The sequence below is a fragment of the Cervus elaphus genome, chromosome 26 (genome assembly GCF_910594005.1).
Source record: "Cervus elaphus chromosome 26, mCerEla1.1, whole genome shotgun sequence".
NCBI lineage: Eukaryota > Metazoa > Chordata > Mammalia > Artiodactyla > Cervidae > Cervus > Cervus elaphus.
The window spans coordinates 37,387,943-37,415,278 of record NC_057840.1 but is presented as its reverse complement, the minus strand read 5'-3'; the positions used below and the strand labels follow the sequence as shown (position 1 = coordinate 37,415,278).

The window sequence follows — 27,336 nt, the reverse complement described above, 5'->3', positions numbered from 1 at the left end:
TTTTATGGCTAGGTAATATTCCATTCCATTATGTATATGTATACCACATCCTCTTTATCCAGTCATGTTGGTGGACAAGAAAACTGGGCAGCAATACTCATATCAGGCAAAGTAGACTTAAAAATATATAACAAAAGACAAAGAAGGGCATTATATAATGATAAACAATTCAATCCAAGAAGAGGATATAGCATTTGTAAACATAAATGTATCTACTTTAGAAATATCTAAGTATATAAAGCAAATATTAACAGACATAGAGGAAGACATTGACAATAATATAATAATAATGCAAGAGGACTTTAATAGCCTACTTATATCAATGGACAGATTATCCAGTCAGAAAATCAATAAGGAAATAGTGGCCTTAAAAGACACACTAGATCAGATAGACTTAATAGATAGCCACAGAACTTTCCATCAAGATCAGCAGAATACATATTCTTTTCAAGTGCACATGAAACTTTGTCCAAGATATATTACATGCTAAGCTACAAAATAAGTTTCAGTAAATTTCAAAAAATTGAAATTATTTCAGATATTTTTTCTTACCATAATAGTATGCAACTAGAAGTCAATTTCAGGAACAAAAATGGAAAAACCACAAACACATGGAAACTAAAAAACTTGCTACAAAAAAACCTAATGAGCTAATGAGAAAATCGAAGAAGAAATCAGAAAATACCTTGAGACAAATAGAAATACAACTTTTCAAAATCTATGGGATGCAGCAAAAGCAGTTCTAAGAGATGTTTTTAGTGATGTAGGCCTACCTTAAGAAACAAGAAAAATCTCAAGTAAACAACCTAAACTTTCCATCTAAAGGAATTAAAAAAAGAACAAAGCCCAAAGTCAGCAAAAGGAAGGAAATAATAAAGATTAGAGAGAAAATAGAGACTAAAAAAATAGTTAAAAAGATCAATGAAAGAAACTGAGTTGTTTTTTAGAAAGATATTTTTAAAATTTGGTAAACCTTTAGCCAGACTCATTAAGAAAAAAAGAGAGTGAGACCAAATAAACAAAATTAGAAACGAAAGAGGAGAAGTTGCAACCAATGTCACAGAAATATAGTCACAAGTGAATACCACAAATAGTTTTATGCCAAAAAATTGGACAACCTAGAAGAAATGATTAATTCCTAGAAATGTACAATCTTATAAGATTGAATTAGGAAGGAATAGAAAATCTAAATAGACCAATTCTTGATACTGAAATTGAATCAGTAATAAAAAAATCTCCCAACAAATAAAACTTTAGGACCAGATGGCTTCACGGGGGAATTCTGCCAAACATTAAAAAAAGAGTTAATCCTTCTCAAAGTGTTTCAAAAAATTAAAGAAGAGGGAATACTTTCTAGCTCATTCTACGAGGTCAACATTACCCTGATACCAAAATCAGACAAAAACACTGCCAAACAAGAAAATTGAAGGCCATTAGAATTTAGTGACAACTGTTCCAAAGTGACATGAGAGTGAGCTGCTCTGCTTAGAGTTTAGACTTCACTTGTTTCCAACTTACTGGGAGTTTCAGGGTAGGGCTGAGAAAACCACAGATTTATGTGGAGTACTAAAGTTTTGCAAATTTCCTGATTTTGATATTCACTGGATAACTTCACTGAAGTTTATTTAAAGTAATTTCAAGAGTGTCAAATTCATATTCATGCATAACTGCAAAAGCATATTACAAAGAAGTCTATATTTTGTTTTCTAAACTATTTTTCTCTTGAATTTAAGATTCTATTCATTTAAAGACCTATACTTTATTGAATAACAGGATTTTGAGGGAAATGGTACAAGGAAAATACACATAGATTCTATGGTGCCTCTTGATTTCAGAATTATTGAAATGTTAAAAATCAGGCTTCTTAGAATCAAGGAAATAGGGTTCCACTGAGAATAGACAGATAATTATACTCTTTATTTTTAACCATGAAATACATAGTAGTTTCCTATATTATACTTAATTTGTTTCTGGCTTGGTTTTCTTTGACCTACTTAGTCCCTGGGATATATTATAACATTCTTATTTTTCTAGGTCTGCCCTTCTACTTTTCTGACATATGTAGGTCCTTAAGAACTGATTTTGTCTATTTTGTAAGGTTTTGTATTATGAAAAAGTCAAGCTTTATTGATGGCAATGAATGCTTATTTTGCATTTAGATATTAAAACTTAACATCCTATTTTAATTAATTTAAAAAATATGTCTGAGTGCAGCAAATTCTATGTAAAATATTTTTCACTCTAAAATTCCTGTAGTCCAAAATTAAAGCAAATGAGAAATATTAACCTAATTTTGTGTCTAAAGTTTGAACAAGTCATATTGAGTTAGCAGCGGAGTCATCAAAGACATACTATTTTGCCTTCTTTTAAGTCTTACTGGTAGACAAACAGGAAAAATTTCATTCATAATTTTTTATTCCCCAAACTTTTCCTGCATCTCATATTTTTAAAAACAGCTTTATTGAGATATATTTTACATATCATAAAATTACACTATTCAGATTTACAACTCCATGATTTTTGGTAAATTTACTGAATGGTGAGCCATCATAAAAAATCAGCTTTAAATAATTTTCATCATATCAATAAAATCCTCTATGCCTATTTACAGTCAATCTTCATTCCCACACCAGGCAACCACTATTCTACTTTCTGTCTCTATGGATAGATTTGCTTTTTCTCTATATTTTATATAAAAGAATAATACAGTATTACATGATTTCTTGTGTCTGTCTGTCTTTTACTTAGCATTGTGTTTTTAAGATTCTTCTATGTTTGAGCTCATGTCAGTTGTTCACTAAACAGTATCCTGTTATATGAATATACGACACTATTTATTTACCAGTTGATGGCTATTTAGATTGTTTCTAGTTTTTGGCTCTTATGAATAGTTCTGCTATAAATGCTTGCAGGCAGATCTTTGCATGGGCATATGCTTTCACTTTTCTTGGGTAGATATCTAGGAATGGAATTGCTAGATTGTATGCTAGATTGTATGGTAATTATTAATACGTGTTTATATTTTTTAGAAACTGCCAAACGTTTTTCCAAAGTGATTTCTGCATCTCATTTTAGCACTTTATTGACTGAGGAAGAAGACCAAGTTTCTGTCCTTCCTTCATTCATAAAGCTCATTTCTTTATTTCACTTGTGTTGAACACCTTAGCTTATCTCAATAATTGATGATATAACTGTAAACAACAAAATTATTTCCCTCAAGGTGCTCAGTCTGTTGGAGAAACAGGGATACCTTGACAACTAAATACAGAAAGAGAAGTATGGTAAGCAGAGCCCACTGTGGGGGTTGGGACACAAAGCAGAGAGCACCAGTTCTAGGCTTGGAGGAGCAGAGGAAAGTTTTGGTGAAGGTCACACCTAAGATGATTCGTGGAGACATATCTAGTGAAGTGAGAGAAGAAGGGCTTTTTAAGCCTAGGAACAGAAGGCCTGCTGCCCTGCTTGCAGTCAGACCCCTTTACCCAGATCAGTTTTACTTTTCTCCATAGTAATTATTGCTTAGAGTGTGCTGTGTAATTTATGTGTTCATATGTTGAGCTATTGTCTCTTTTCTCCTTTAAAGTAGATATCTCTGTCTGTTTTGTTCACTGATAAAGCCCAAATATCTGACACAGTGCCTGACACAAGGAAACGTATTCAGTGACTATTCATTGAATAAATGAATGCATAACATGAACAGTTTGGATAAACATGTGTATTTCATGCTGCTAATACACCAACTGCAGATGAAACTTCACTAAGTTGAACAACATCAGAGTTGCTAGAAAAAGTAGAAGGATGAATACGTGAGATTTAAGGTTGTAGAGCATCATATCACAAAGTGAAAAGCAGTGTCTTGTTTCAGAATGTTAAGTCTAGATCTGGCAAGACAAGTTTGCACAGTGACCAAAGGATGGTGTGATACTTCTGGTAAGAGAACAAGATTTTTATTACATTAGAATCCAGGGAGGAAAATGCAGGTACCAATGAAGAACTTTCAAGTAACTTTTCAGAAAGTTAGAAATGATTGAAGAGAAAGGATGCTCTTCGAGAAAGTTATTTCAGTTAATGCAATAAGGAACAAGGGATCTGAGGGGGTGGGAGGAGGGAAAGGAGGAGAAAACTGTCATTTCCTTAGGATTTTCCCACTGTGATTGTCATTTTTGAGGCATTTTTTGCAAGTCAAATAAGCAAAGACAATTTTTGACACAGTTATCTGTGGTTTTGAATACAGTTTGAACATAAAGTGAGAAATGCCTTTGCTCATAGAAGAAAAATTTACTGGGGAAATATTAAGGTATCTTTTACTCATTTTTATTTAGGCTCTTATTTGAAGAAATCTCAGCCATTTCAGTTTTGCCAGAAAGAAATCCACCAAAATGAAGATTCACAGTTTTTCTCTTACATATATCTGTATTTAGTTTTTTGTTGATTGATTTTTGTGTTGTTGTCATTTAAGATGGCCTTCTTGTACTGATAGCAGGTTATCTAGCGAGTAATAATGCTATAAATTTGGTATCAATTCTAATTCAGCTCAAGAGAAGTATTTTTTCTGTGTTTTAATTTTTTCATTTACTTTTGGTTGAGTAAGGGATAGGGACACTAGAAAAGATGAAACTGTATAATTGTGAAAGTGAAAAAGTGAAAGTGTTAGCTGCTCAGTCAAGTCTGACTCTGTGATACCATGGACTGTAGCTCTCCAGGCTCCTCTGTCCATGGGATTCTCCAGGCAAGAATACTGAAGTGGGTAGCCATGCCCTTCTCCAGAGAAGATGAAACTGTACAATTAATCATGGCGTAATTGTGAAAGGCCTTTTATACTCTGCTTAAACACTTAAGGAAATGGCAACCCACTCCAGTAATCTTGCCTGGAAAATCCCATGGATGGAGGAGCCTGGTAGGTTACAGTCCATTGGGTACAAAGAGCCAGACATGACTGAGTGACTTCACTTTAAACACTTAGACATTCTCCAAGAGCAACTGGGAACCAAGCAAGATTTTAATGAAAGAAGAGGTTTGTGGAGTGAAGATTTGCTGTGATTGTGATTTGGACACTAAATCAGAGGGAAAAACAGAGCTATGGAGAGGGATAAGGGTTAATGGTTTAGAGGACTTCTGCAGTAATTCAGGTGAAAGTTCATGGTGGTCTGAAGGAGGTGTGGGTAACAGAAGCTTTGAAGAGCTGTGGCAGATAGAGCAATGTTACAACTTAGTGGTTACTTGCACAGATGCTGAGAAGGAGATTGAAGTGTCAAAGATGTCTCCCATATTTCCTATTTTTGGACAACTGGATAGAAAGTGACATCATTCACTTCAGAGGAGAACACAAGAGAAAGAGAAGCAGGCATTTCATGGAGTGAGATGATGAGTTTGGTCTTGGATTTGTCACTCTTGGGGAGAATCTTAGTCAGTTTGTGATGCCACATAGCAAAATACCATAGTCTGCATGGCTTAAACAACAAACATTTGTTCATCAGAGTTCTGGAGCCTGGGAAGTCCAAGATCAAGTTCTGGTGGATTCCACACCTGATGAGAGGTTTCTTTCTGGTTGGAAGACAGCTGCTTTCTTGCCATATGTTTAGATGGAGGAGGCATGGGGAAGAGCGGGAAAGCACTGGTGTCTTCATCTTTTTATGAGGACACTAATTCCATCATAGGAGTTTCACCCTTAGTACTTCACCTAAACCAAACTACTTCCCCAAGACCTCACTTCGAATACCATCATGTTAGGGTTTAGGGCTTCAAAATATGAATTTGGGATGTGGGGGAGCACAAATATTGGGTCCATGACAGGGAGCCTGTGGAATACTCATTGAATAGGTACATGAGGCAGTGGAATCTTGGGATGAGTGCACTAGGATTGAAAGGAGTTTGCGGGTATAGGTTTTAGATACGTATGTACAAATGTGGTTATACATGCTGCCGTGCAAGTGTGTGTGATCCCCTGTGGAAGGTATTGGAATGAGAAGAGAGTGAGTTTGTACTTAGGAATCTGGGGCATAAGAAACAGAGGGGGAAAGAAGACCCTATGAAAGAAAGCAAGGAGCAGTTAAATGGGGAAGAGGGGGAGGCTGAAGAAAGGCATTGTCAGGAAAGAGACATTTCAGAGGGAGGGAGTGGGCTCTAGTGTCAGTTTCCAGAGTTCAATTAAGTGAGGGCTAAAAAGGTACCGGGGATTTAGCAACATGAAAATCATTGTGGTTCTTGGTAACAACTCTTTCTGTGGACTAGTGGGTGTAGAAATCAGTGAAGGTAGGAAATAGAAACAAATGGTGAATATAAATTGTTTTATTCTTTCTAAAGTAATTGTAGGAATTTACATTAAAATACCCTAGTCCAACATAGCATTTTTTTATTGAGATAAAATTCACATGAGACTGTTGTTTAGTTGCTAAGTCAGGTCCAACTCTTTGTGACCCCATGGACTGGTGCCTACCAGGCTCCTCTGTCTGTGGGATTTTTCAGGCAAGAATACTGGAGTGGGTTGCCATTTCCTTCTCCAGAGGATCTTCCCAACCCAGGGACTGAACCCACATCTCCTGGACTTAACTGGACTGCCAGGGAAGTCTCAGACTCATTTATGTTTAATGTTGTGGACTGTATTTCTCTGTTCAGAGACACTAGTGTAGATGGGAGATTTGAGTTCTATCTGTCACAAGCAATCTAGCCTCCTGTGGTTCCGTTAAATTTTATTCATAAAGACTAAGAAATGTTTTAGAGGCAGAGCAATGATTACATTCCCTGTAAAAATTTTTGCTATTTTTTAATCTTTTATATTGAAGTCACATAGTTTTTATATAAAATTTTCATAATGAATCAGATACAGTACAAAACTCATTAGATTTTACATAATGGTTGGAATAAATTAGGTTAAGTTGCTGAGCTGCCCAACATCTTTTATTATTTGTTGAGAAGATTTTTTTTTTTTTTTAATTTTTTTTATTAGTTGGAGGCTAATTACTTCACAACATTTCAGTGGGTCTTGTCATACATTGATATGAATCAGCCATAGATTTACACTTATTCCCCATCCCGATCCCCCCTCCCATCTCCCTCTCCACCCGATTCCTCTGGGTCTTCCCAGTGCACCAGGCCGGAGCACTTGTCTCATGCATCCCACCTGGGCTGGTGATCTGTTTCACCATAGATAGTATACATGCTGTTCTTTTGAAACATCCCACCCTCACCTTCTCCCACAGAGTTCAAAAGTCTGTTCTGTATTTCTGTGTCTCTTTTTCTGTTTTGCATATAGGGTTATCGTTACCATCTTTCTAAATTCCATATATATGTGTTAGTATGCTGTAATGTTTTTTATCTTTCTGGCTTTGAGAAGATTTTTAAAATTTATATTTGAAACCCTGACATGAACTTTTTAAAAAAACACATTTTATTTTGTATTGGGTATAACCGATTAACAATGTTGTGGTAGTTTCAGGTGCAGAGCAGAGCACCTCAGCCATCCATATACATGTATCCATTCTCCCCTAAGTGGTGTTTTAAAGTGGCATTCACTTTATGTCCTTAAAAGTGTCATTTTCCTGTGCACTCCTTCCTTTATAGAAAGAATTGATTATGGAACTGAGATTTTCCAAGACATGGCTCTGTGATTTAACCCTCTGGGAACTTACTAAACTTGAGAGGAAAACAATATTTGTTGAGGATCTGTTAAGTGTTTTATTTTTCCGAGCTTATTTAAATCCTATAACAACCAGTAAGTGGTGGATCCCTGATATGAACCTCAATTTTAATGAACTCCAAAGTCAGGCCTCTGTTCCTCATGTAATAGGGCATGCTGTTAATGACCATGTCTGTGATGCTAATTAGGTTCCATCTTAGATACTTGGGGCTCACTAGAGAAGTAGGATGAGAAAGATGCTGAAGATGGCCATGGGCTCAAGAGGATGTGGAGCTCTGATCAGCTAGCCCTGATGTTTTCTAGGAAGATAGACAAGAAGGGGTTGGGTGGGTCCTACTTGTGCCACACGTTGGCTGCCCTAAACTGTGTCATGTTACTTCTCAGAGAAGATTCTGGATGCTTTGTCAGAAGAATATTAATTTCTCTTATAAAATGTATGTCTGGGAGAAGTCCAGTGCTGATTCAGAGAAGTTTGAATCAGCAACTTGATCCTCCTCCATTTCACTTATTCTGTCTCTGTTCAACATATGATCTCAATAAACAAACTGCTCGGATTGATGCATTTATTCCTATTTGTGGTGTGTGTTTATTTCAGGCAGAAAAAGCCGACGGATTTGTTAACCTGCCTGATTTCACTGTAGAGAAAGCGTCTGAATGCAAGAAAAAGCAGTAAGTTGTCTATCATTTTCCACAAAATAATGGGGCCAGGATAACAGCCTTTTTATAAGTTCCTCAGGTGATATGGTGATTTGGAAGTTCATGATGGTGATATTCAAATGTCTAAAAATTTTGACTTTATGGTTTGGTACACCAAACAGTAATAGAAGCTTTTAACCTCTTGTTTTCTGGAATTTCACTTTGTGAAGCAGATGGATCTTAAAACCCCACGGAGCCCTGGCAGGCCATGCTGCTAATGACCATGTCCATGATCCAATGAGAAACGAGCCGCCATCCAGGCCTGGCAGGGTGATCAGATGTCAAGGATGTGTCCTTGTAAAGAGAATGGCTAGTTAAATAGGACTCAAAGGAGCAGCAGATATGCTATGAGACCAGTTTCTTTTTCTTAGTTCATGAAATTGTCAGTAGCATTCTGAAATTGAATTCTCTGAGCTGTCTTAGACTTGGGGATTGCACCCAGATATACTTAAAGTTTAAGAGATTTGACAACCAACAGAAGCCAGAGTCCCCAGCCTAGACCAACTCTCCAGACTCCCAGTTAAGTGCTCTTCCTATAACAGGATCCATCTTCATTTAGTATATGTGTCTTTTTCATCTTTTACTTATTCTTTTGTTCTGCTTTTGACATCATTTCCTGTTTTGTTAGAAAAGGGCAGTTCCCTATTGACCTGTGTTTCTAGTAGCAGCAACTGATGATTTAAAAAAAAAAAATTAACCCGTTGTGAGCTTTAAGTCTGTGCCATTGTGATGTAGCTGCATCAGAAAGTACCTAGTGATACATGAGGTTGCATCTATTCTTGTGGTTCTGACCAAGCTGGTCATGTGCAAAAACTCGGGTCCACACTGCAGGACTTCCTGTCTAAATGGTAAAGAGGAAACACTTTGTTATCTTCAATGTTTTATACTTTTCCTTTAAACTCAAAAATCCGCCTTGTAGTTTTTCTTTGCTAATAGAGGATAGCTTGCTTAATGTTTTTGATGTGTTGTCACAGTGTAGAAATTTTATACCTAATTGTTTTTCTATAAATGCAGTTATTGTATCTGAATTTAAATACTTTGCTTGATGGAGTTGATCTGGGTACTGTGAAGTTGCACATCTACCACTTTATATTTCAGTTTATTGCCTCTATAACAAGCGGCAATTGAAAATAAAAGAATATGTCCATATGTTTTAAGTAGAGACTATTGATTAGTCAAGACTAAGTCCTGGTCTGAATGTCCTGACGTGATGAATTCACCCTCTGCTCCCTACATGTAATAGAGATTAGACAATAGACGTTTAATGTAATTAAAAATTCTGTTTTTGTAAATTAACAAAGAAAGCAGATGAACTTGCCATACGTATATTTGACTGTTTTACTTTTGACTGCATTGTTGACTGCGCTAGTTTCTAACTTCTCATGTGTTTGTGCTCTTCCCCTTCCAAGTGCTTTTAAGATCAGTCATCCACAGATCAAGACCTTTTATTTTGCTGCTGAGAATGTGCAGGAGATGAACCTGTAAGTAGAGAAAAATCACTCGATATAATCTTTATAGGATTCGATTATTTTGGTTAAGTGTCTGAATTTTAAGCATATGTGCTCATCAGTTATTGTTTTATTTGTTTCTGCTGCTTTACGGCCTAATCTCCTTAGTGGTTATAAAGTCTTTCTGCTTTCTTTCCTAGTATTTGGAAACATTTTGGAGCACTACACAGGTCAAAATGGCTGTTTTAGGAAGAAGTAATAAGGTTCTTCTAAGGGAAGCTCTCAGACACTAAACTGAGAAAGGAATAGACAGAAGACAGTGTAAGAAAATGTGAAAATGAGAATTAGCATCACAGGGAGAAAAGCCTGAAAGAATCGTGTTACAGGTCCCACAGCTTTCAGAATTCTACATGGGAACTGTCTGTGCAGGACTTCGTGTGCACTGTGTGATTGTCACGGTGACTCATGTGTATCATCTCTCCATGTTCTATCCTGGACATTTTGCAGCACGTCTTTGTTCAGAGTACCTCTAATATAAAAATGTATATCACTAACTCCATTTCCTGTTTCCTCGGGTTAAGTAAGTAGAATATCCTGGTAGAGGATTGCCTGCCTTGCAATATCCCCTGCTGGTTTAGATTACTGTGTGATCCCAATGGGTCTTATTTGAATGAAACTATATATATTTGAGGTGCTTGTGGCATTGGAGGGCATTTTGTTTAATTAAGTCCTGTTCTCAGAATTGTCAATATTTCATTGCTTTCAGTTAATTAATTAACAATATATCTATGGATTACCTATGATGTACTCCCTTGTAATAGATCCTGGGCATTAAAAATGAAGAATACAGATTTAATATCTCCATTCATAGAGCTTATGGTTTAATCTATTTTTTAATAGATTTATATTTTTGTATCTAATTATATCTATTAATTTATTTAGACATAATGACTTTATCCATTTACTCTCTGTAATGTCTTTTTTGCCTGTTGCTCTAGAAGCTTAAAGAAAAAAAAACTACTTTTCACTAAGCATGCATGAGCAAGAGTACACACACACATGCACACACACACACACACACACACACAGCACCTTACTCTGTATCCCCACAGAAGCCCTTTGTCACTAGAATCATTCTCATCTGTTCCCTACATTTACCTTCCCATTACAAACCTTCAAATGAGGGCAGAATGGCTTTTTAGCACAAAGTAAGGAAACCCTGTATTAGAAATAACAAAGCAACGTATTGACAATCGAGTCTTCCAAACAAGTCTTTTATTTACTTGGACAAAGGGAGAAATAGTTTCTATCCTCTTTTGATTTTAGCTTTTCTCTCTGGCTTTCTCAAGCATCTGAAAGAAATAGGAGCAGATACACAAAAGGAGGATGAGATGGTTAGATAGCATCACTGACTCAATGGACATGAATTTGAACAAACTCCGAGAGACAGTGCAGAACAGGGAAGCCTGGCGTGCTGTAGCCCGGCGTCACGAAAAGTCAGATATGACTTAGAAGACTGAACAACAACATAAAAGGAGAAGATAGAAAACTTGACAGTCAAAGTTCTTTATTTCTCATTTTATTTGCGTTGGTAACTCTAAATCCTATTGATTAGCAAGGTCTCAGTTCAGTTCAGTCGCTCAGTCGTGTCCGACTCTTTGCGACCCCATGGACGGCAGCATGCCAGGCCTCCCTGTCCATCACCAACTCCCAGAGTCCACCCAAACCCATGTCCATTGAGTCAGTGATGCCATCCAACCATCTCATCCTCTGTCATCTCCTTCTCCTCCTGTCCTCAATCTTTCCCAGCATCAGGGTCATTTCAAATGAGTCAATTCTTTGCATCAGGTGGCAAAGTATTGAAGTTTCAACTTCAGCATCAGTCCTTCCAATGAACACCCAGGACTGATCTCCTTTAGGATGGACTGCATTCTTTGTGGAGTTATTTCTACACTGATCTCCAGTAGCATATTGGGCACTTACCAACCTGGGGAGTTCCTCTTTCAGTGTCTTATACTTTTGCCTTTTCATGCTGTTCATAGGGTTCTCAAGGCAAGAATACTGAAGTGGTTTGCCATTCCCTTCTCCAGTGGACCATGTTTTGCCAGAACTCTCCACCATGACCCGTCCGTCTTGGGTGGCCCTACATGGCATGGCTCATAGTTTCATTGAGTTAGACAAGGCTGTGGTCTGTGTGATCAGATTGGTTAGTTTTCTGTGATTATGGTTTTCAGTCTGTCTGCCCTCTGATGGTGAAGGATAAGAGGCTTATGGACGCTTCCTGATGAGAGCAGCAAGGTCTAGATGTGTGGAAAACTTAATGTCTTGCCCAGAGAGTGTCAGTCTGGAGCCGAACCATACATCAGTCTCAAGTGGTCCTTTCTAAACGGTGTGTGTGTGTGTGTGTGTGTTAGTTGCTCAGGGGTGTCTGACTCTTTGTGACCCCGTGGACTGTAACCCGCCAGGCTCCTCTGGCCACGGAATTCTCCAGGCAAGAATACTGAAGTGGGTAGCCATTCCCTTCTCCAGTGAGTCTTCCTGACTCAGGGATCAAACCCAGGTCTCTTGCATTGCAGTTGGACTCCTTACCTTCCCTTGCAACCCCATGGACGGCAGCACGCCAGGCCTCCCTGTCCATCACCAACTCCCGGAGTCCACCCAAACCCATGTCCATCGAGTCAGTGATGCCATCCAACCATCTCATCCTCTGTCATCTCCTTCTCCTCCTGTCCTCAATCTTTCCCAGCATCAGGGTCATTTCAAATGAGTCAGTTCAAATGAGGTAAGGAGCCTCGAGGGAAGCCCTTTGTAAGCTTTGCTGGTGGTGAAATAGAGCTGCCCCTCAGCCACCTCTCCCCACCCCCGTGGGCTCCTGCCAGTACCTCGCTTCTCCCACGAACTTCCTGTATCTCCAGGTTTCTTCCAGTCTGTATCCTTTCTGTTCATCCCAGGGCTGGTTCTTTCAAAGTAGTTCTGTTCACTCCAACACGGGGAAAGTAAGACTGACTTTACCAGGGAAACGACTGCAGAGTCTTTTGTCACCTAGAGAATTTCTCTACCTACGTGGTGAAACCACATTTTAAACCAGTAACAGGGTGAGACCCTTACAAGATTATCTGAAGCTCTTCCATTTCAGGCAAATCTGCTCTCTCAGTCACACATCAGAGCCCTTTAGCTCTTGCTCACCCACTACTCAAGTTTTGCTTCCCTATCTGGACCATTCATCTTCACTTTCACGTTTTCCCTTTGCAGTAATCCCCAGTTATATGAGCATTAGCTACATACTCTGCCTATTTGACTATTACGTCTAAGCCTTTCACAGTTATCAAAGCCAGGGTCTTAGGGCCTTTCTATGTTGTGAAGATCTGTGTTACTTGAGATTATTTTAGCGTTTATCTTTCCAGTTTACAAATAAGATTATAAATTGAAATTTAAGTGTGAGGTGTCCTGGCTCCTTATTTTTGAATCAGTGACCTTTATACACAAAAATTGTCTAGCTAGCCACTCATAAGTAAATGGCCCATTTTGTCAATGCCCGAATGTACCATTATGTTTCATTTATAATATCATTATTAAGCTTTGTTATTCTGAAGATGATTTTTTCTAGTAGCTAACAATGCAGAATCCCTTTGGGATTGCCAGTTAACCTCCTCCTTCTCCCACAAGCCTAAGCAGAGGATGTTTAAAGATTTGCTCTGCAGTAGCCACTGAAGAACTTCCTTTCTTACTGATGAGGCGTGTTGGAGCCAGGACATAATGCCTCTGGGTATTAGTGAGGCGAAGAGGTGCTAGGGAACAAGGGAGTGATATTTGGAGAGACGGGGCCTGTTTTAGAAGATCCCCTCTTTGAGAAGCTGCCTTTTTGGGTGGTGACGTTTCTCATGAAGGAAAAGGTAATTAAGTTTAAGAAATGCTGTGTGTTCTGCAGGGACCCTCAATTTACAAGTGCAGGGGTGAGTAATTAAGGGTAATGTAAAAGTTGGTTTCTAAACAAAGGCTGGTGGTAGCTGCCTTTCTCACGCAGTGTTTGTGGGAAGAATGTTCTCATTTTGTACATCAATTTCTTAACACTTGTGCTTCTTCAACGCACACATTCATAGCAAGTTAACATACAACAAACTCCCAGGAAACATCTGTCGTCTTCTTTTACATAAATATAAGTCTTTTTGCATCTATCTATTTAGCTACAAATAGAAAGTTTTCTACTGCCTAGATATTTAAAAAAAAAAGTTCTTAGCAAAGATGGTACTCTAAGCCTGTGCGTTCTAGAAAGAAAGCAAACAAGATTCTGAACAATCTTGAGTTTTGCCAGCAAGTAACTGATGGTGTCAATTAAAGGGAGAAGAGTTTTGAGTGAGGGCTGAAAGGAATCTTTTCTTTACTGTCAGTATTCTTCTGCACATTTCTGGAAAGGAACTTAGGAATGTCTTTTCTTGATTCAGGCATTCTCAATTCATCAATTTTTTTTTTTTGTATTGATATGTTAAAAAAATTTGTCTATTTCATTTTGAGATGCTTTTTTTGGGGGGAGAGAGTCAAATGCAATTACAAAATTATGAAATCAGGAATAAACTAGGAATTAGTTAGCCATTAAATTCACTGTGCTTTGCCTGATCAGTTTTTAAAAATGTATTTTTAAGCATTTTAGTTGAGTAATGTGTAAAATATATTCTTGTAAAAAAAATCTTGTAATACAGAAGTGTGTAAAATGAAAAACCTCCCAAGCCATTTTTCACAATATGACTATATCCTCTCTGATGCTTTTCTTTGCAAATCAAGTCATGCACATAGTTTTAGAAGCACATTGATGACATGTATACACTACTATGTATAAGTAGGTAACTGTTGAGAACCTACTGTATAGTACAGGGAACTCTATTCAGTGATCTCTGGTGGCCTAAATGGGAAGGAAATACAAAAAAAAGAGGGGATATGTGTCTCTGTATAGCTGATTCACTTTGCTATACAGCAGAAACCAACAGAACATTGTAAAGCAATTGCAATAAAAATTAATTTAAAAAGCACATTGAATCAGGATAAACACTTTGTTTTGTATCTGCTTTTTTTACTTAACACTATGTTAGGATTTTTCCAGATCTTGACAAGGCTCCCTCACCCAACCTCTGTCTTTTTATTTGTTTCTTTATAACATGGTACTGATGGAATTGGTACCATACTTCATCCATTTTTCTGTTAATGGACACTTCTATTGTATCAGTTTTGTTTTTTTTTTGTCATTGCAATCCTATCGAATTAATATTCTTCCACATTTCTTATATATTTGAAGATGTGTTTTGAAGGATAGATATTTAGAATTAGAATTATTTGGTGAAGGGGAATGAATATTTATATTTTGAATAGTATCATCAAATTAACTGCTTAATATTGACTATACCAGTTTTTCAGGGTCAACTCAACAAAGGATGAGACTGTTTCTTAAAATCTAGAAGTTAGCAAAATTTAAAAATTTTGCCAGTCTCATGGTGAACATTTGCTTGTGCTTGAATATGCATTTTATAAAATATTGAGGCTGAGAATTTTCCCCTATATTTATTAGCCATTTGTAGTTTTTTTTTGTAATTTTCCGTTTCTTTGTTTTGTTTATTTTGCGATCGAGTCTTGATGAACGTTTTTCAGTTCCTCTGGCATGATCTGGGCTTGGGTGTTGGTCTAGTTTTAAGTGGCCACTAGAGACACGTGTTTATCATGATTCAAAAGGGGACTTCCTAAATGAGGCTGAAATTCATCTTCCTTCTTATAGAAAGTTCTATTTTATTTTTAAAATAAAATTTACTTTGTATTTCCTATTAAAAAATTATCTAGACCATGGCAGGTTGAGGGCTGGGTAAAGATTCCTAATTTGTTGACAATTGCTGACTTGGGAATATGCAGTGTTTATGCTTTGGTGGGGGTGTAGCTGGATGGTTTATGGTTTATTGGACTAGCAAAAATAAAAACATATGTAAGTCAATAAGTGCATAGCATTATTATTGTCATTTTGTTGATAGTTGACTTAGGCTACTTATGTTTCAAAGAAAGATGAATATGTATTATGGAATATTTTTTTAAAATAAGGAAAAGTGGAAAGAAATGGAAAATAGGTCATTTAGATTATCACTGTCCCAAAATAGTATTTTTCCTTTAAATAGGTTATATAGCTAGGAACATATGAAATAGATACATTTTATGTCTTTTAAAAATTTGTGTATTAAAATAAATTTCTAACTGAACCCTTGGCCTGAAGTCATAAGCCATATTTGCATTCCTTCAGGTTTGTCTAGTTCTATTTTTGTTATGGATGTGTAGTTGAAATTCATTGCCAATAAAATGGTAAGTCAGTGGAAGATGAGACAGTGTCAATTTTACCTTACATAAAATTTTTCAAGGAATTGAAAATTTCCCTAGCTTAGGAATAACTGTGAAACTCTGGCCAGATCTTTTTCCTTATTGATATAAAGATCATGGTTTAAAAATAGATCATCATCACTTTTTGTGAAGTAAGCTTACATTTTAAGAATTAAAGAGATAGAACTTTAAAGGTCAAGTTATGAAATTCATTTTGATGGTTGTGAAAGAATTTCAAATATGCAATTACAAAGCATATATTTATTTGTATATTTAGAGTATCTAATGTAGTTACCCACTTTAACTAGCTGTATAGTGGGCCACCTCATATCTTATCATATTACTTACGATATGGACTATAGTGTGAAACCAGTGGTCTTAGGTTTCCATAAACATATTTAGGCTGTTTCTGAAAACATTTACACTGATATAGCACATGACTTAATTTCATTATGAAGTCTGGTACAAGACCTTCCTCTAGTGTCTAGGATAAGGGTGAATAGGTGAGGGACCAATCTCCCTGGTCAAACATCTATTTTCTATTTGAATTTTAGGTGGTTAAACAAATTGGGATTAGCTGAAATCCACCCTGAATCCACTTCAAAGGATGAAGGTATGTTCTGTTTTCAATTTCTGAAAATTTAGCAGCGATCTTAGAATAGGGTGAAAATACAATGTCAAGTTCTATGTAGAGCCTTGTTCTAATGAAACATACTTTGTTATTTAAAATTATCTGAAAATATGTAGAGACAGACATAGTCACACTGGCTCACCAACATGGAATAGAGCCTCCCAGGCTGGCTAAGAATGCTTTTCACACTTCACCCACACGTTAGCAGCTGTGGGCTTCATGGAGATCGCAGTCAATTGCCAATGCAAATGTTTTATTGTCCCACTTACTGAATTCTTACTCATCGGTGTGATCTTGTCATGATCTAGACAGATAACTTTCAGCCCACTGTTTCCTCTCTGATATTTTAGTATTTTCACCAGGTGTGTGCCAAGACTAATTACCCTAAGTTTGCACCAGGAGCCTGAAAGTCAGCCTGGGATAAAGGCCATCTTTTTAGTTCAGTCTATAGCTTTCAGTGTTCAAAAGCTCCAGGAGTCTAACTCTTCTTATTGATGCGATTGCTCCTTAATATTGAGAAGAAAGATGTCTGTAGATGTGTCAGGGTCACAGAGTTGACACTATTTCTGAAATTCTCAGACCACATAAAACTCAGGATTTAGAAGTAGGGAGTTATTTCTTTGGAGAACAAATCATAAAATCTTAAATTTAGAAATGGAAAAGTGGCAACTTGTTTTAGAATAAAGAAGTATAATAGGATACTGTGAAATCAGTGTCCTAACCATCTCCTTGGTCCTCTTTTTCATGAAATAAATTCTCATGGTATATTTGCAGTACTTTATAGATTGTGAGCACAAAAATAACTACACAAAACCCTCTTCCTTATCCTGTTATGTAAGGCCTTCTGTGATGCGACATCAAGCCACCTTTCAGCTTTGTTTTCCACCCTGTCCCTTAGGGAACTCTGGGTACTTGGCGCCTGGAGCTCGCGTTATTCTGTGTGCATCACTGACGGTTTACTTATTCTGCCGTTTTCAGCTCCTTAAGATTTCTCTGCTCAAAGTTAATCACTGCTGATTTTATACTCCCTTAGTGTATGACTCACACCTCTTTTGAGGAATTAGTTTTATTTCCCCTGAGCTATGATTAGTCCTCTTTCTGCCTAGTGGACACTCTTTGAGGGCAGAAACCCTAACAGAGAGAAACTCTTATGTATCAGGTAGCCCACTAGATGAGTACTTTCTGAATTGGATTGGAATTGCAATAGCCAGATGGAGAAGAACCTCTGCTCATGCATTATGGAATGAGTGATGACGGCGTTGAAACGTTCAGCATTTTCCTTTTTGTTCTAGAATGCTACAGTGAGAGTGAACAGGAAGATCCTGAAATAGCTGTCCAGACGCCACCCCTTCATCACTCTGCGGAGAGTCTCTCTCCTTCGGTAGGTACCAAATTAGCCTGTTGCTCATCGATCAAATGACATCGTGTGAATGTCGTTCCTTTCAGCTGGGTAGAAACTACCTTGACTGATACATTTTTAGAGCAGGCTAAATAAAGGTATTGCCAAAGAGCAAGTGCAGTTCCCGGGATGCCATAGCAACCCATTGGTATGACAAATTTGGTGCATTTGTTTGTGACCCACAGATGTGTTGTGCCCAGAGGATTCATGCTAACGTAGAGGGCTTCTAGGTAATAGGCCGATGCTTGCAAAGATTTATTTTATAACATTTATTTATACCCTACTTGTTCTCAGAAAGAATTAAAAATGCCTTTCCTAGGTGTAGGCCCTGTAGTGTTGTGAAATGAATGTAAAGGGGATGAAGGCAAGACCATGAAGAGAAATTTAGAATCAGAAAGAGAGCAGGAAGCCAGGAGTGGGGTTAGCGCATTCAATCTGCCTATAGAATGATTCGGTATGTTCACTCGAGAGCAGTCCAAGTTTGATTTGAAGCTTTGGAAGCATCAAAGTGTAAGTTCAGGTTATTGATGGATATTAAGACTATGAAAGTGAAAGTGTTAGTCACTCAGTCGTGTCCGACTCTTTGCGACACCATGGACTGTAGCCCACCAGGCTCCTCTGTCCATGGAATTCTTCAGGCAAGAATACTGGAGTGGGTTGCCATTTCCTTCTCCAGGGGATCTTCCAACCCAGGGATGGAACCCACGTCTCTTATGTCTCCAGCATTGGCAGGGGGATTCTTTACCACTAGTGCCGCCTGGGAAGCCCGCTGTAGCTTTATAGTATATGCCTTTTCCATTGTACCTTGACACTCGTTCATCCACAGACCCCAGTAAGGATAATTTCTCATAGGTTACAGCATCTCCTTTGCCGACCAGAACTCTTGTACCAGAATTTTCTGTTTTGTGTGATAAGGTTTTTAATCTTCATTTGCATTTTGCCAGTTTCTGGGTTAAAGGTGTTAATACATCTAAATAATGAGCTCTACTGCTTTTATCTGCTGTCAGTCGAGAATTATGGTCACATTTCGAATTTATTTGGCTAGCAGTCAAGACCATTGGAGAGGAAATGGCACCCCACTCCAGTACTCTTGCCTGGAGAATCCCAGGGACAGAGGAGTCTGGTGGGCTGCCGCCTATGGGGTGACTTAGCAGTAGCGGCAGCAGCAGTCAAGACCAGTAATAAATATTTGTTGAATGAATGTTTATTTAAAATTTCTATTAAATAGGATTAGCTAAAGTTAAGCAAGATATAAGTAAAATTAAATGTTGACTATGGTAAAATGTTGACCAGTTTTTGAACTAGACATACAATATAGCCTTTCTTAATATGTAAATAGCTTTCCCTTGATGTAGTCTGAATCCTCTTCTAAAGTCAGTTTTTGCATTTAGAAAAAATGAAATAAAAAATGAAATAGATGTGCCTTGTTGGCTTAAAAAATAGAAGCCTATATTTTTGTTTAGCTTCTTTCTTTGTCTCTTTCTCTCTGTGTCTCTCCTTCTCTATCTCATTTGAACTATTTTAGTTTTAAAATTTTGTGATTTTCAGTTTTATAAATGGCAAACTATATCACAGATTCAGTTCAGTTCAGTTCAGATGCTCAGTCGTGTCCGACTCTTTGCGACCCCGTGGATTGCAGCACGCCAGGCTTCCCTGTCCTTTACCATCTCCCAGAGTTTGTTCATATTCATGTCCATGCAGTCGGTGATGCTATCTAACCATCTCATCCTCTGCTGCCCCCTTCTCCTTTGGCCCTCAATCTTTCCCAGCTCTTTTCCAATGATTGGCTCTTTTCATCAGCTTCACCTTCAGCATCAGTTCTTCCAGGGAATATTCAGGGTTGATTTCCTTTAAGATTGACTGATTTGACCTCTTTGCTGTTAAAGTACTATTTAGGATTGTGGTTCTCAATAAATATTAAATGAATAAGCATATGCATGATAAAGTCGCTTCAGTCATGTCCGACTCTTTGCAACCCTATGGACCGTAGCCCACCAGGCTCCCCTGTCCTTGCTATTCTCCAGGCAAAAATACTGGAGTGGACTGCCACGCCCTCCTCCAGGGGATCTTCCCAACCCAGGAATCAAACTCTAATCTCTGGCAACTCCTGCATTGGCAGGTGGGTTCTTTACCACTGAACCACCTGGGAAGCCCAAATAAGCATATAAGCAGGATCAAGTTACCAGACAACACTTTTAAAAAATTAAACTTGGAGGGAAATTTGTAACAAATTTTTAATGAACTTTGAGCTTTTAAATCACTTTGTATCATATAAAATTAATGAGTTTGAATTATAATGAGGTCAGTTCTGAAATCATGGGTGGTGATTTTAACAAAGGATCTTCCCAAGTGAAACCTACAGAGTCCCATCTATCTTAAGCCTGCCAAAAAGCTCTCCATTTTTAATTTCTCTGTAAATAAATGGATGTCCTTTCCATTATCCATCCTGTGGGGCTGTCTCAAGAAGAATAGACATGAACAGATAAATCTCTAATTTACTCAAAGACCCGGTAATATTCCTTATGCTCTTTGTGAAATGTGGTTTCACCACTTAGAAGCATAAGTCGAAACTTGTCTGGTGCTGAAATCTTGTTGTTTATAGAAATCAAAATGATTAGACATAGAATTAAAATTTTAATTCAAGATTTTATCATTTTTGAAATAATTTTCCAGAATAGTAATTATTTTATACTCATAAATTCATTATTCCAAAATGAAAGTTCATTATCCCAAAATTTGAAAAAAAAAACAAGAACTTGGAAAAGATTTGGGTGTTTGCTTTTATTTTGTCTTGTTCTTTTGCCTAGGCTTATATAGCTCAGTCATGGCCAGCCTATGCCAGATTCAGCCAAAACAATGTTTGCTCCTGCTCTGTACAAACGTTACCATAATTTTAAAAATTTCATCTGTTTAAATAAAAAGCTTAAGTGTTATTTTAACCAAGTGTCTAGCATGTCTGCTTTTCAGAAACAAGAGAAAACAAAAACAAAATCTGCCTGGGATATATGTGAGCAGCAGCAACACATTCTGTTTCTAAGGAACTAACTGTTCAACATTTATCTATTTCTAATACATTCCTTCAGAAAAATAATGTTAGCCTTAATGGTCTTCCAGACAATGCTTAACTTAGAACTTTAAGGAATAACATTTGATTGACATTTGGAATAACATTCTAAACACTGCTCCCATTTCAGTGACCTAACTTAGTGGTCTCACATCCATCTTTTCATCTATTTGTATTGAAACAAGCATTCTCTGGGCTCCTACTGTAACATTTGGTAAGACTATTATATAAACTCAGCATTAAAAAAGCTAAGATCATGGCATCCTGTCCCATCACTTCGTGGCAGATAGAAGGGGAAAAAGTGGAAGGCGTGACAGATTTTATTTTCTTGGGCTCCAAAACCACTGCAGACGGTGACTGTAGCCATGAAATTAAAAGGTGCTTGCTCCTTGGAAGGAAACCTGTGACAAATCTAGACAGCACATTAAAAAGCACAGACATTACTTTGCTGACCATTAAGGACTTTGATGTTTTGAGTTCCTCAGCCTTGGGAGTTTTGAGCAGAGGAGTGATGTGATCAATGTCCATTTTAAAAGGACCACTCAGGCTACCATGTACGAGAGACTTGTGACATAGGGAGAAAGTCCAGAAGCAAAGAAATCTAAGGAAAAGTGTGCAGTCATCTAGTATGAGAAGTGAGGATTGGGGTCAGCGTGTAGTTGAGAGATGGAATGGTTGGATTTTGAACATGGTTCTAAGACCAATTGGTGGATCAGATATGAGAGAAACTGAGAAGATATTATCATCCCAGATTTATGCAGCTCATGGAAATTATTTTAACATCATAGTCCTTATATTTTAATGCTTTCAAGAAGTATAGTTCCTTTATATCTAAAAGATGGGGGGGCGGGAATCAACTAAAACAAATCAAGGAAGCAATAAGTAGAAACAAACTCTGCACATTGTGGCTCATTGGCCCGTGGCAGAGGAAGAGGTCAGAGATTAAACACAAAAAAGGGTAAAAACAGTTTTATAAATTCAAATTTAATCTTAGTAGGATAGTTCTTGCACAGTTGTTTACTAAAGGACACGATCTTTCATTGTGTGTACTATATATAATAAAAGAAATGTTCGCAAGGGAGATAATATGGATGAAAAATCGGATGAAAAAATTTTGGATGAAAAATAAGTGGATTTAAAATTATTCATGCATTACTTTTGTATTTTCATGTACTTTGACTAATATTGCTTAAGATTTATATGCTGACTCACTCCTTTCTAATTACAGGCTTTTGGTGGCCATTTTAAACTTTTTTCGCTATGTCACGCTTGTGCTTTAGAAGCAATTCAAAGAAAAGAATTTTAGAGCTAATCAGCTTCTTAACTAAGCTTTTTCAATGATTAAAAATGTCTTATACAGAAAATGGGGAAAGAGTATCAATTATTTTATTTAATAAAGTGCATAGTTTCCTCATGAAAACTAAGATTTTAAAAATGTCCTTTATTTTCTCATTAAAAAATAAGATTTTAAAACCCAAATGTTCTCAAATAAATTAGATGGAATACAGTTATTAAGGGAGTAAGTGAAGTCACTCAGTCATGTCCGACTCTTTGTGACCCCATGGACTGTAGCCTACCAGGCTCTTCCATCCATGGAATTTTCCAGGCAAGAGTACTGGAGTGGGTTGCCATTTCCTTCTCCAATACAATCATTAACTGATAATAAATAAAATAATTATGTTTGAGATTGTGAAGACATTTGTGGGAATATTTGCATTGCAACCTGTAATCCTGGATCTTGGGATTAGGATAAATCATCCATAACACTTTACAGAGAATTTCAGGGTGCTCCTGAGTAAGAGACTGAACTTCTCTGGGCAGTTTTTTTACACACAGCTGGCTGTCTAGACCAGTCTTTGTAGCGTTGGATTATTTGTTGCTGTTTGGTCGCTAAGTCATGTCTGACTCTTTTGTGACTGCATGGATCATAGCCTGCCAGGCTCTGTCCATGATATTTCCCAGGGAAGAATGCTGGAGTGGTTGCCATTTCCTTCTCCATGGGATCATCCCAACCCAGGGATCGAACCATATCTCTTGAGTCTCCTGCATTGACAGGCAAATTTTTTACCACTGAGCCAGCTGGGAAGCCCTTTTAGTTTATTACCAAGTACTAATTTATTAATGTCAGGCACAAATGCAAAAAAAATGGAGATGCAAAAATGATTAAAAACAGCCTTCTCTCAAGTAACTCACCAAAAAAAAGAGGAACAAATTGATCAGCAATTACAGTAATAGTTGACAAATAAAATGATATTCCACCTGATATGATAGAAGTAAGCATGGGAGAGAACCAGGCAAAGACGCCTGCCTCTCCCTGAGGCAACCAAAGAAGGCTTCCTGGAGGAGCCAGCCCTTGGATGGACACTTGAATGGTTGATAGAATGCACTGGGCTAAAAGTTCTCTGTTTGACTTGTAGTTATGGGTAGCTGGAGAGTCATAGAAATAATGAACCGAGTTTAGCACCACAGGCTTTGCAAAGCTCATTCCCACATTGATTCTCTGTGGCAGTACTCCAGGTAACTTTAGATTTGTGTCAATCTCTCTTTGAATGAAAATTCCCTCTGACCTGGTACATATCATCTTTTTCTCATTTGTTTGTCCTTCTTTCTAGTCCTTTTCTTAATCCCTTTTGCCCCTCACCCTTCTTTTCTCTGTTCAAAAATCAACTTTGTAAATGTTGCATGGCACTGGAAAAAATGGATTGGAAGCATTTGCTGTGTGTTTGAGGAGTACCACAAGAGAGTACATTTCCTAGAAATTTCTGGTGCTCGTTGACTATGTCCTTCCTCAGTCATTTAAGTGAAGTTTATGGGTTCAAAAAGGCTTATAAAAAGTGCTGCAGCAACAGCTTTTTGTACAAATAGCTCGTTTTGCTATAATCAAATTACAGTACTATCAGTGGGAGCAACAAGAAAATCTTGCGCTTGGTCTCTTTTCAGAAAAGGAAACTGATCACACTGAAGCCAAGTTTGACTAAAATAACTCACCATAGGGGACCATGTCAGCACTGGGCCTGAATGGGTATTTTTGATAATATTTATTCTTGTAGATCTTGTTAAAGAGTAAACAAGTCTTGGCATTTATTTGGACAGTTTGGTAGGGAGTGTATTAACTCCTTCAGATCACTAGGGTTTTCTTGTTTTTTTTTTTTTTTTTTTAGTGAATTGCAGATCTTGGATCTCCCAGTTAAGTGATCGAGGTGGTTGAAGGCAGCCAGTTTGAAAGCTCATTGACATTCCTGAAAGGAAAGTTTTCATGTCATGCCAAATATTTTGTTATTAGGAAGACGTGTGTGATGAGTTAGTATCTTCAGGCAGTTTAGTTCAGTCGCTCAGTCTGACTCTTTGTGACCCCATGGACTGTAGCACACCAGGCTTCCCTGTCCATCACCACTCTAGAGCTTGCTCAAACTCACATCCATCGAGGTGGTGATGCCATCCAACCATCTCATCCTCTCTCATCCCCTTCTCCTTCTGCCCTTAATTTTTCTCAGCATTAGGGTCTTTTCCAGTGAGTCAGTTCTTCACATCAGGTGGCCAAAGTATTGAAGCTTCAGCTTCAGCATCAGTCCTTTCAATGAATAGTGAGGACTGATTTCCTTTAGAATTGACTGGTTGGATCTCCTTGAAGTTCAAGGGACTCTCAAGAGTCTTCTCCGATACCACAGTTCAAAAGTATCAACTCTTCAGTGCTCAGCTTTTGTTGTGGTCCAATTCTCACATCCATACATGACTACTGGAAAAACCACAGTTTTGACTGGACAGACCTTTGTTGGCGAAGTGATGTCTCTTCTTTTTAATATGCTGTCTAGGTTGGTCATAGCTTTTCTTCCAAGCAGCAAGTGTCTTTGAATTTCATGGCTGCAGTCACCATCTGTAGTGATTTTGGAACCCAAGAAAATAAAGTCTGTCACTGTTTCCCCATCTATTTGCTATGAAATGATGGGACTGGATGCCATGATCTTAGTTTTTTGAATGTTGAGCTTTAAGCCAGTTTTTTCACTTAGTATCTTAACTAGATGCTTTAGTGCCATGGCTCAGTGGGTAAAGAATCCACCTGCAATGCAGGAGTCACAGGAGACACAGGTTCCGTCCCTATGTCAGGAAGATCCCCTGGAGGAGGAAATGGAAACCCATTCCATTATTCTTGCTTGGAAAATCCCATGGACAGAGGAGCCTGGCAGGCTATTGTACAAAGGGCTGCAACGAGTTGGACATGACTGAGTGACTAAGAATGCATGCTGCTAAAAAGTGGATTTATTGCTTATTTGACCATCCGCGTCTAACTTGCAGCTGGCTAGGCATTCATTGGATATATACTGACTTTTTTCATCAGAGCATAGAGCTTAAGAACCTGCAAAATTCTTGGGAACATATTAATTTATAACAAAGTCAATTATCCTGAATTAGTTGCAATCATTCTGAGTTTTTTAGGAGAGGATCCTACTTTGCTCTTTGGCTTCTTCACTCCAACAGTTCCTCCCTACCACTTCCTCCACTTCCTTGGAGTTCTGAATGCTTGAACTTGACAGGATTATCTCATAGGATGGCGTAATGAAACAGAACCAGAACATAGACTTCTCTGTCTTATCTGCCACTGGAGATATAGGGTAACCCCAGAGCACTGGTGTTTAGACTTTTGGATTTTTATTGACCAATAAAATTAAAAATGGAGGACCAGCATCTAGTTGCCAAATCTTTATTTTGCCATGCAGAACATTTAAAAAGCTCCAAAAAGACAAAAGGTAATAGCTACCATTACCATTTTCCAAAAGAAAGCATATATTTTAACACCAACATATAATAAAGATAAAATGTCAGAATAAATGAAGTCTTTCCCAAGAGAGGACGTTGGAGATGTTGCATTAATAGACTGGTGAAAATTTTACCAAGGTTGTCATTCAACCTTGGATTCTATGTCAGCAACTGCTTTCAGAAGATACTACATCATCAACCCATTTTTCATAGTTCTTGGTTTCCTTCAATGAATTAGGATGCTGTATATGTATTCTTGTCTGTTTTGGAGAAAGTTTATTGACATTTTAAAATTATTGAAGAGTGGATGAGTTAACATCTGTTCACCTAATTATGTAGTTATGAGCCGATACTGGTCATGTGCTAAAGAATATCTGAAAAATATTTGAGGGTGTAAATATATATATTTTGTGTTTTGTCTATATCACTGGTCTTCCATTCAATTCATATTATTGTGCTTCCTGTTTGGCTCCAGCTTTTGCTTTCTTTTAATCACATTTCTTAAGAGTTTTTGCCCAAGCAGTGAAAATTCAGTGATAGATTGTAATCTACCTTTTGCTCAAAGTGTCCTTCAGTGTTCCAAAGAATTCCCCAAATGGGTCTTTTAAGTATCTGGAGAGCATTAAAGGACAGAGTAAATCATGATACAGAGATTTTTTTCAGATCCTAGAGTCATGAATTCAAAGTTATACAAATTAATTTGGGGAAATGACATCATCATGCCTATCACACAGATATAAACACCATCTAATTTTCTTTCAACTCTTTTATTATTGGTGCCTTTTTGACACACTGGCATTCCTTCATTGAAAATGAAAAGTAGAGGATGTTGACTTAATCATGATTTATTTCATGCTCTTTTGGTTTTCTTTGTGAAAAACAGGCTGCACAGCAGGCATCTTCATCTTCACCCAAATTGAGTGAAACATCACGTTCCTTCTCTTCCATGGAAAACATAAAAAAGACTCCCAGCAGCCTGTCTTCCTCCGTATCGAGAGAAAGACAGTCCTGGATTGACGTGGTCCGCAGCTCGCCTGCCGCTGAGGATACGGGACAGTCTGTGACGTGTGCCGTGCGGCTGCTCTCACCGGCCCCCTCGGAGGCGAACGGTCGTGGGGCCCTGGAAAACAACGCTGATGCATCAGAAAGTGGATTTTTGAACTCTCTATCGAGTGATGACACTTCTTCCTTGAGTAGCAACGTCGACCATCTTACCGTCCCAGACAAGCCTGCTGGATCAAAGATGACGGACAGAGGTAAAAGCCAGAAATTATTATTTTTTTAGCATAATTTTATTTATTTATTCATTTAATTTTTGGCTCTGCTGGGTCGTTGTTGATACGTGGGCTGCTTTCTCTAGTTGCA

General features: G+C 37.7%; 1 protein-coding gene across 5 annotated transcripts in view; it reads left to right on the top strand.

Moving 5' to 3' along the window:
• Positions 1 to 27,336, top strand: part of IPCEF1 (interaction protein for cytohesin exchange factors 1) — a 200,158-nt gene that overhangs the window by 151,724 nt on the left and 21,098 nt on the right. For all 5 annotated transcript variants that reach the window (XM_043888010.1, XM_043888014.1, XM_043888012.1 and 2 more), the window contains 5 exons: positions 8,229 to 8,302; positions 9,739 to 9,810; positions 16,677 to 16,735; positions 18,046 to 18,134; positions 26,855 to 27,227. In XM_043888010.1, coding sequence (XP_043743945.1) covers positions 8,229 to 8,302; positions 9,739 to 9,810; positions 16,677 to 16,735; positions 18,046 to 18,134; positions 26,855 to 27,227 — 667 coding nt within the window. The remainder of the gene's footprint in view (positions 1 to 8,228; positions 8,303 to 9,738; positions 9,811 to 16,676; positions 16,736 to 18,045; positions 18,135 to 26,854; positions 27,228 to 27,336) is intronic.